At 50.6% G+C, this 9,954-nt stretch overlaps 2 protein-coding genes across 6 annotated transcripts in view; one reads left to right on the forward strand and one right to left on the reverse strand.

Moving 5' to 3' along the window:
• Positions 1–2,615, forward strand: part of LOC102218395 (protein Daple-like) — a 48,088-nt gene extending 45,473 nt beyond the window's left edge. The window contains exons 31-32 of one of the 2 annotated variants that reach the window (XM_023352861.1): positions 1,219–1,399; positions 1,486–2,615. In XM_023352861.1, the coding sequence (XP_023208629.1) occupies positions 1,219–1,399; positions 1,486–1,850 (546 nt within the window). In that variant the 3' untranslated portion in view covers positions 1,851–2,615. The remainder of the gene's footprint in view (positions 1–1,218; positions 1,400–1,485) is intronic. The other variant, XM_023352862.1, reaches the window with a different exon arrangement.
• dglucy (D-glutamate cyclase) lies at positions 2,273–9,892 on the reverse strand. Of its 4 annotated transcripts, XM_023352875.1 has the most exons (15): positions 9,788–9,892; positions 9,447–9,580; positions 8,073–8,152; positions 6,978–7,131; positions 6,561–6,843; positions 6,245–6,395; positions 6,050–6,172; positions 5,763–5,960; positions 5,554–5,671; positions 5,033–5,175; positions 4,864–4,963; positions 3,476–3,624; positions 3,258–3,377; positions 3,013–3,173; positions 2,273–2,944 (listed from the first exon to the last, which is right to left on the reverse strand). In XM_023352875.1, exons 1-15 carry the CDS (start codon positions 9,794–9,796, stop codon positions 2,768–2,770), a joined length of 2,100 nt encoding a protein of 699 aa, XP_023208643.1. In that variant the 5' UTR covers positions 9,797–9,892; the 3' UTR covers positions 2,273–2,767. The 4 variants fall into 4 exon arrangements, with proteins under 4 accessions (XP_023208643.1, XP_014330573.1, XP_023208642.1 ...); XM_014475087.2 differs by lacking the exon at positions 9,447–9,580 and having other exon boundaries at positions 9,788–9,870; XM_023352874.1 differs by lacking the exon at positions 9,788–9,892 and having other exon boundaries at positions 9,447–9,781.
• Positions 9,893–9,954: the final 62 nt, after the last annotated feature.

Consider the following 9,954-nt stretch of genomic DNA (forward strand, 5'->3'; position numbering starts at 1 on the left):
GGGATCTGTTGTAGCCATTGGTCCAGTTTGGGGGTGACTGCCCCGAGGGCCCCGATGACCACAGGCACCACTGTGGTCTTCACCTTCCAGGCCCTCTCCAGTTCCTCCCTGAGGCCCTGGTATTTCTCTAGTTTCTCGTGCTCCTTTTTCCTGATGTTGCAGTCGCTTGGTATTGCTACATCTACCACAACGGCTTTCCTCTGTTGTTTATCCACTACGACAATGTCTGGTTGGTTCGCCATTACCATTTTGTCTGTCTGGATCTGGAAGTCCCACAGGATCTTAGCTCTGGCGTTCTCCGCCACCTTTGGGGGTGTTTCCCACTTTGATCTCGGGGTTTCCAGTCCATATTCTGCACAGATGTTTCTGTACACTATGCCTGCAACTTGGTTATTTCGTTCCATGTACGCTTTCCCTGCCAGTATCTTGCACCCTGCTGTTATGTGCTGGACTGTCTCAGGGGCCTCCTTGCACAACCTACACCTTGGGTCTTGTCTGGTGTGGTATATCTGGGCCTCTATTGCTCTGGTGTTTAGTCCGTGCGATGAACAGCTATGCCCTGCCAGTAATCAGACGGTGTATATATATATAAATATATATATATATACACCCAGCCGAGGAGTTTTAGCTTCAGAGTGATTCAGCAGATTCATCGTGTGCAGTGAATCCGTTTCTCACTTCTAACATTCAGAACAAAATCGGGAGTTTTGGGAGCTATTTTACTTTTGACTGAGTGAAATGAGATGCCATAAATAATGGTCTTTTCCACCCGTGTAAACTGGTGAATGTTATAAAATATTATATTTATAACAATAACGTTGTTTTATTTCTAAGGTAGGCTCTTGTGTCAGATAATCTAAGTCAGTGTTGGGGAACAATGAAAACTTTAAAAGATTTACTCTGGGTGGGCCTTCCTAGCGGGGCTGTAACACCGGTTACACCTCGGGCTCTGTGGCTAATCTTAGCTGGTGGACATAAATACAGTATAGCAATATTCTATCGACAAAATATAAACAATATCTTACTTACGTTATCCCACGAGCCATCACGTCAATAGTCCGTCGATTTGAACAAAAATATCCCACAGTGCTCAGGTATCTTCTGCTGTTAGCTTAGCGAAGTAGGAGCGACGACCGCTCCAAGATGGCCGCCGTATTTCCTCCGCTTGAGCAGCCGAAGCGGGACCGGTCTTTATTATGCCTATGGCCCCTGATGCAGGTGAGCTACCTGAGCGTTCTTCGCGCTGTTGGCCGCAGCGCGGGGACCCAACCGGACCAGAAGACCCGGATCCGGCAGCTGGTCAGCAGCACCATCCTCATCTTCCTGGTCTGCTTCTCTCCGTATCACGTCTTCCTGCTGCTGCGGACGCTGTTCGAGCGTGACTGCAGCTTCATCGCAGGTGAGTTTCTTGTGAGATCAGGTGACTTTCCTGTCGGGAACAGGTGACCCCTGCACTGTTTTCACCTCCGTTTCTCATTCTTGCAGGAATCTTTAACTACTACCACGTGTCGCTGCTGCTCACCAGCCTGAACTGCGTCGCCGACCCGGCGCTCTACTGCTTCGTCAGCGAGAGCGCCCGCCGCGGGCTGCACCGCGCCGTCGTCAGGCCCGTCGCCAGGGTCGTCTGCTGCTGCCGTCGCCGAGGCAACGCGAGCCCTGTCGGTCCAGCCGGCGACTCCCACGAGGTGGCGACGGACGGGAACGGCGGGCGGAGTGTGACGCTGCTGACCCACAGCTACACGACAGGCAGCGGAAATGCGACCTCTGACCCCTCGACTGTCCCAGACAAGTCCCGGGCAGAGGACAGCGGGGACATGGGAGGAAGGACCGGGGACAGGAAGTGCAGCTGAAACATGACGGCCGCAGCCGGTCAGACTGCCAGGAACCCACCGTCCGGAACCAGGAACCATCCGGAACCCAGAACCAGGAACCCAACGTCCAGAACCAGGAACCCAACGTCCGGAACCAGGAACCCAACGTCCGGAACCAGGAAGCGGTCGCCTGATCTGCAGCTCCTCAAACACTTTTTCTGGCTCCGTTTGTTTGAACATTTCTTCTCTTAATCATGATGATTGAAGGAAAACTTTTCAAATGTCACATCAGACCAATAAAAACAATATTTTTAAAACAAACGAAGGCCTCTGTAAGAGTCCGGCCTGTTGACCTTTGCCCTTTGTCTATCTTCTCTCACAATTCTGTCAAAATGCAAAGAAATATTTAAAACCTGCTTAAAGGTTGTTTTCATTCTGACAGTTTTATAATTTATTGAATATTTATAGAAAGATGCTTTTGACTTTATTTGCATCACAGCAAATTGGAAACAATCATTAAATATAAACGGCAGATAAAATAAAATAAAACTCATTTCAAGATGAATCGAAGGTTCGTAAAGGACAGAAACATTGATACTGATCCAAATCGGTTCAGCGTTAAATTTCTCTCACATTAATTATGAATATAGAAATAATATTTTCTGAACCGAGAAACCACAGGAGGTTCTGATCCGTTTAGAAATGTCCTGATGGTTTCAGCTGAAAAACTTCATTTGTTTTCCTGAAAAGTGAAAATTCTTGAATTTAAACGGATCCAGAACCGGGTCCAGAATTCTGCCAGGAGAGTTCTGGACCCGGTTCTGGTGAACTGAATTAGTCATGATTTACATCTTTATTACAGCGAAATCATAAAGGATTGATGATATCGCTCCTGAGCCGGCGCCTCCTCTCAGAGCGGTAACCATGGCAACTGGCTGCCGCTCCGTGGCGAGGACCTAATCGTGGCCGACGGGTCGGTTCTGACCCGGGGAGCCTAGCGTGACCTCCAGGAGTCGGCTGATCATCTGGGAGTGTGTGGGGTGAAAGGTCAAGCCGTCCACCTCCATGGCCAGGTTCCCAGTTTTCCCACTTCGTATTCCGAAACGCACCAGCGTTCCCAGGAACAGCTCCTCCTGGTGGACGCAGAGCCACCGTTAGGACGTCGCTTTATGGTTCTGGTACCATCAGAACCTTACGGTACCTTCTGGACCGACGGCAGGTTCCTCCTCCAGTCCTGCAGCTGCAGGTCAGAGGTCACCGGCTCCAGTCCCAGTCCTCTCCTCAGGTAGCGCTGGTGAGCAGGACAGGTGTGGAGCAGGTAGAGCCCACAGGCCACGGCGTAGCCGGCCCAGTTAGAGACGCCTGCAGCGGGTCAGAACCAGAACCATCAGCATGTCGCACAATCGATGGATGAAATGAGCGATTGGATGAACGGTTGGATGCTACCTGCAGTCACGGCGCAGTCGGCCGCCACGTCGCAGGCCACCAGGTCTCCTTTGGGCATCAGCTGCTTCACCTTCTCCTTCACCTTGCCCATCCCCAACTCGTTGCCTCCGTCTCCGATCCCTGTGGGAACACGGGTCACCTGACCGGTCACTCCGAGAAACCGGGCCGGCTCCACAGCGTCGGGCTTCCTGCGCCGGCCGGGACGGAGCCGGACTCACCTGTGGTCATGACTCCAGGAATGTTCTGAGCGGTGAGGAACAGGTCGTCTATGGGATCCACCAGGTGTTTGACGTTTTGTCCTCTCATGTTGTAATAGTTGCCGTCCTGAGCCCGGCCGCTGCGCTCTATCGCCACCAGGTGGTCGAACCTGGTCAGAGGCGGCACAACCACAAAGACCATGCTATGTTGTAAACCCTGCTGTGGGCGCCTTAGCATTAGCTTCTGCTAAACACTAGCCTGGTATCGAGCCTTAGCATTAGCTTCTGCTAAACACTAGCCTGGTATCGAGCCTTAGCATTAGCTTCTGCTAAACACTAGCCTGGTATCGAGCCTTAGCATTAGCTTCTGCTAAACACTAGCCTGGTATCGAGCCTTAGTATTAGCTTATGCTAAACACTAGCCTGGTATCGAGCCTTAGCATTAGCTTCTGCTAAACACTAGCCTGGTATCGAGCCTTAGCATTAGCTTCTGTTAAACACTAGCCTGGTATCGAGCCTTAGCATTAGCTTCTGCTAAACACTAGCCTGGTATCGAGCCTTAGTATTAACTTCTGCTAAACACTAGCCTGGTATCGAGCCTTAGCATTAGCTTCTGCTAAACACTAGCCTGGTATCGAGCCTTAGTATTAGCTTCTGCCAAACACTAGCCTGGTATCGAGCCTTAGCATTAGCTTCTGTTAAACACTAGCCTGGTATCGAGCCTTAGCATTAGCTTATGCTAAACACTAGCCTGGTATCGAGCCTTAGCATTAGCTTCTGCTAAACACTAGCCTGGTATCGAGCCTTAGCATTAGCTTCTGTTAAACACTAGCCTGGTATCGAGCCTTAGTATTAGCTTCTGCTAAACACTAGCCTGGTATCGAGCCTTAGCATTAGCTTCTGTTAAACACTAGCCTGGTATCGAGCCTTAGTATTAGCTTATGCTAAACACTAGCCTGGTATCGAGCCTTAGCATTAGCTTCTGCTAAACACTAGCCTGGTATCGAGCCTTAGCATTAGCTTCTGTTAAACACTAGCCTGGTATCGAGCCTTAGTATTAGCTTCTGCTAAACACTAGCCTGGTATCGAGCCTTAGCATTAGCTTCTGCTAAACACTAGCCTGGTATCAAGCCTTAGTATTAGCTTCTGCTAAGTACTATTTTGGTACTTAGGGGACCTAATGTTCATAAGTAGCGCCCTCTGGTTAACACAGTTAGCGTCTTAGCTAGTGGGTCCACTGCTGGTCTTCGTCACCAATCATTCTTTGACCAGGAGGTTTGAGGCCTGCAGACCCAACACATCATACTGAGAAGCACGGTGGTGGAGGGTGATGGTGTGGGCTGGAGCTCCTGGACCTGCTCTACTTAGAGGGACCTGAGTGACGACCGACAGTGTTCAGGTCATCTGACCTGGGCTTGGTGGGGTCTCCATGGTGACACAGGAAGTGCATTGCAGAGTCAGGACCGCGATCCTCGAAGGTGACCAATGGGATGGCAGCTTTGAGGACTCCTAATGGAGGAGACGTCCAATCAGGGTCTGTCTCTTTAAATCCGATGAGCGCTCCGCCCAAAGCCTCACCTGTCCTCACCGCTTCGTCCACCAGAGCTCGGTTCATGTCCGCTGCCCTGCGGTCCGTCAGCAGCGTCACCCGTTTCCCTAGAGACAGCAACATGGTTGCCATGGCGATAGCTCCGGGCGGACCGTCCGTCTCATCCGGAGGACTAGCAAGAAACAGCAAGATACCCGAGGTCAGTTAGGAAGTAAGTACACCCAGGAGTCAGGTAAAGGTCATTTTATTTCTATAGCACATGTTCAGCAACAAGGCAATACAAAGAGCTTTACAGGAAATAAAAGAAATACAAACAAAGGAAAGAGCAGAAGAAGGAAAATAATAGAATGTTGATCCAAAGTAAATAAACTAGATGCTCCTGTTGGTTAGTTAGTCAGTAAGTTAGTTTCCTCTGGTTTAACTCCTGTTCCAGGTTGCAGTAATAGGAATCTCTCTGCATAATAATCTAAAGCTTCATCTAAGAAGTCAGGACACATCGGACCGGTTCTGTTGTGGGTTCTGTTCGGGAAGAACTAGGTGTGCAGCTTACCTGTGCTGGTGATGTGTGGGGAAACCGGTTACTATGGCAACAGAGGAGGAGTGGGACAGCGCCAGGCAGCAGCGGAGGAGTTCATCCTGGACAAACAGGGCTGCGATTCCCCGCTGGCCTGCAGAACCACAGAACCAGAACCGGAACCTTTAGAACCCGACCAGAACCTTCTGAGGTGGTGGTCCCTCTCATCAGAATTGGACCTTTACCCGGGTCGTCCCCGATGATCCGCTCCAGCTGCCGGATCTTCCCGGCCGTCGCCTTGGAGACCAGGCTGTAGAGCAGGGGATTGTGGGAAACCAGGAAGCAGAGCGGGGCCAGCTGTGGGTCGGTGCCGGTTGACGGGGCGTCCGGGACGTCGGTCAGGAACATGCAGCCCGGAGAGTGGCTGAACGCCAGAGGCGGTTCTGAAAGGTCCAAACAGACAGCAGTGATGGTCATGTGAACATAACTGCTGGTCGGATCCGGTCGGTTCCGCTCAGTTCCGGTCCCTCACTGCTGCTGAGGATGGCTTCTATAGACGTCACTCCGCAGGCCCAGAAGACGGGAACGTCACCGGGTCGGAGCTCCACCGGGTCGCCATAGTCCGGTCGGGTCAGGTCCAGAATGCCCAGCAGAGCTGCAGAGAAAGCAACACCGATGAGCCTCAGCAGGTGGTTCTGGCTCCCAGCCGGTCCGGACCGCTCAGCACCTGGGTCTCCGACGTGAACCGGAGCGCCATGGGCCCGCGGGTTCTGATGGGTCACCTCCACCGCTGCGTCCAGCAGCCCGGCCGGCACCGGGCGCATGGTGACCACCAGGGGGCAGCGGAACTCCCCTTTGTGAACGCAGCGCACCGCCGTCTGCAAGACACCGCCACTAGGGGTCAGCAGAGGAAGGACACCGTACGGTACCTGCAGAACCCTCAGCGGTAGTTCTGTCTGGCTTTACCAGACTGTTCCAGTCAGGTTCTGGTCGAGTTCAGAACTGAACAGAACCGCTGCTGTCCAGAATAATCCTGGTCCTACCCGGAACATGCTGACGTTCCGGCCCTCCTCCACGTTCCGGACTGGAACCCCGGCCTCCTCCAGCCGGCCCTCGAAGCCGAAACTGCAGCCCAGGTAGAAGGTCACCATGTCTGCCAGTGGCAACCCGGTTCTAGACAGACAGAACCAGCAGTTAGCAGCAGGAGACCCTAGATGGGCTAGCCCGGTTCTGACCCACCTGGCCGGATCGCTGTAGCTCTGCAGGCTGGAGACGGTCTTGACCAGACGGCCGTCCTGATAGACGCAGAACTCGGAGACATCCGTCCTGAAGACAGGACACCATGAGGGAACCGGGTTCTGGTGGTGCCGCCATGGCCCAGGAGCCCAGAACCTCCCGGGAGGTTCTAGAACCTCTGCTGGATGTAAAGCAGCAGCAGCGGATCTTTCATTCTCACCAACCTGATGTCAGCATGTTTAGCCAGAGGTTCACAGGAAGTCTCTCCTGATTGGCTGCGGTACAGCAGAGGAAGGGGGGCGGGGTTACTGCGACAGAAGTCCTCAAAGTCGTCGGCCATGCGGCGCGGCAGGACCACCACGTTGGCCTGCTGGTATCCTGGTGAAGACACACTGCGGTCAGAAAGATGCTGAACGGACCCGATCAGAATCATTATGGTTAACGCTGCAGCCTCTCTGGTTCTGGTCCACAGGGCCGGGCCGGGCCGGGGTCCACAGGGCCACAAATCTTCACACTCCAGAGTTACTGGTGGAGTTCCACAGAACTCAGAGCATGCTGATGATACTCAGCTATTTCTGTTCATAAACCCTGAAGAATCCAACAGCCTGCAGACACAGAACTTTAGACCGAGGCAGATGACCCGTTTACTTTCTAGACATCTACAGGAGCGGTTCTAGTTACCCTGCTCTAGCTCTAGTTTTCAGGCTTCGTTCATGTAACACATTTACTCCCTGTATCTGGTCCCAGCTCCTGCAGGAGTAAAGTCCAAACGCCGCAGGTCATAAAGCCATCTTACCGTGAGCCAGGCCAGTCGTGGTTCTTATTTTGGGATGGTTCTGTCTGATTAACAGCCTGAGTTCTCCTGGACCAAGACGGCTTACATTCTGGATCTGATGCATATTCAGATACGGATTATAATCTGCAGCGATTCCTGGAGCCTGCCGGCTGAAGAACCGGACAGCAGGAAGCGCTCCGTTAATGAGCAGCAAAGCCCTGCAAACATTAACAGGCAGGGGGCGCCGTCCTGACAGGACCTGCACTACCACCGCCACCCAACACTGTCTGAACATCCATCCATCCAACATGCATCCAGAACCAGTAGAGGTTCTGGTTCGCTCAGCCTGCAGCTCTGATCTCCGACATTTCCAGTATAAACCAGTCTTTCCAGTCTCAGCTCTTCCTCCAGAACTTTCAGCTCGTTTCATTTTGTGGTTCCAGGATCTGGTTCTGATCCATCTCAGAGCCGTTCTGTCTCTCCAGACCAGAACCCTAACCCTGCAGAGGAAGCTCCAGGTTCCCAAGGTCATGGAGGTCGTCACCTTGAGATGAAGATGAGTGTCTCCTGAGACCGCTCCAGGTCCGGCGGCAGCCTGTCCTCATGGCAGACAGCATGTCTGGCCTGCAGGGAAACCAGAGAAACCAGAGATCATGTCCACCTCCGGGGCAGTTGCCATGGAGACATGGGGGGACATTATGAGCATGCGCAGAACGTCTGGTCTAATCCAGTTTCAGGTTTTATTCCTGGATTTATCTCCATCTGTTCTCCCACAGCCTGATGCTGCCACCACCATGTTTCCCTGGTTCTGGACTCAGTCCGGTGGACGACCGGCCAGCCAGACTGGTCAATGTTAACTTTCTCCTCCACTATTCCTTAAATCTGAACATGTGTGAAAGAGATTAAAGGCTTAATTAGGAATAATTTTCCAACATCTTAGAGCCAAAAGGACCAGCTGCTCGTCGCCACTGAGAAAAGGAACGTAGCAGGCGGCACCACCAGGTGGCGCTCCCTCCGCAGCCTGAGCCTCCATAAAAGGGAAGCTGGAAGCTGGAGGCCAGGTGTTCATTTCCTGTGTGTGAGACCAGGTGTGTGTCGGGCCCACGCTGTTTGCTGGCTGTGTGTTTGGAGGAAAACTGTTTTAAATCGATTCTCTTAATGACTTTGTGCTGATGTGTGTTTTTATTCAAAGCTGCTTTATTAATGACGCCGCGTTGATACATTAGTCTCTATTAACCAGAATGAATTGGATGGTTTTGTTTTTATATAGTGTTTTTTTTTGGTAGGGCTGCAGCAGATTTATTACATCTAGTTTAACTTTAGAGGTCTGGTTAATGCGATGCAGGTATTCAGTGTTTTAATGTTTTAGATCGACTTGATTAAAATGATTTAATAAGCATTTAGTAATTTTTGTCTTTTTGTTTTATCACTGCTTCCTTCTAGAGTTTGATGTTCTTGTTAGTGCGTCCAGTTTAGGTTGTTTGTCTCCTCAGTGTTTGTGACGTCAGACTGACAACCTAACATGCGTCACTTCCTGAATACTCAGGTTTCATGTGGCTGTTGATCTGAATTATCTGAGATCTTGAGTTTGATTGCATGTGGTCATTCTGCAGTGAATCTTCCGTTTTCAGTGGTTTATGCGGGTTGAAGTGGTTTTTAAATTCGGGTTGAACATTATCTGGTTGACACCGAATGGATAAAGTTAGCGGGAAACCCTTTTATCTAACAATAAATATTGTTAATTAACTTCATTCTGGTTGTTTTATTGCCCTTCGGCTTGACGGAGTTAAAACAGCAACATTTAGTTATTCTATTTAAATTACGTTTGATAAATTTTTAGAATAGTATAAATCAGCTTATGCCTAAATGATTGAAAAACAACTACATTTAGGATAACTATTAAATTTCATGCGGTAACTCGGGTTTGCAGAGCTGGGGTTCAGGCGATGGAGACTCGGTTCGGTCTGCAGACTTGAGGCTGGACTCGGACCGAAACAGCTGAAAGGGTTTGAATATTTTCCTCCAGCTATGAGGCTCCTGGTCCAAAAGAACCTTTAAATCAGAACCAAAGAGGAAATAAAAACAGCAGCTCATTCTGTCTGTCGGGATCAAATTTCAAATAATCAAGTTTATTAAAAAAGAAGAATCGTCCAGAACCGGAAGCCACATTTTAGAGTAAACATGTTCAAATAGTTAAAAATCAGGTTATTTTCTGATATCAGCAAGTCGTTCTGGATCATCGCCGTTTCCGTTTCTTACCTTCCGCATCAACTTCCGCGTCCTTCTTCTTCTCGTGTTTTATGGCGGTTGGCGGATCAACCATGAAGGAGCGCTACCGCCACCTACTGGACTGAAGTATTGATAGGAAGTCACCAGGACGAAAACAACTACTAAGATAAAATACTAAAGTATTTCCTTCATTTGCT

Source organism: Xiphophorus maculatus, chromosome 19 (assembly GCF_002775205.1).
Source record: "Xiphophorus maculatus strain JP 163 A chromosome 19, X_maculatus-5.0-male, whole genome shotgun sequence".
In the NCBI taxonomy this organism is placed as follows: Eukaryota; Metazoa; Chordata; class Actinopteri; order Cyprinodontiformes; family Poeciliidae; genus Xiphophorus; species Xiphophorus maculatus.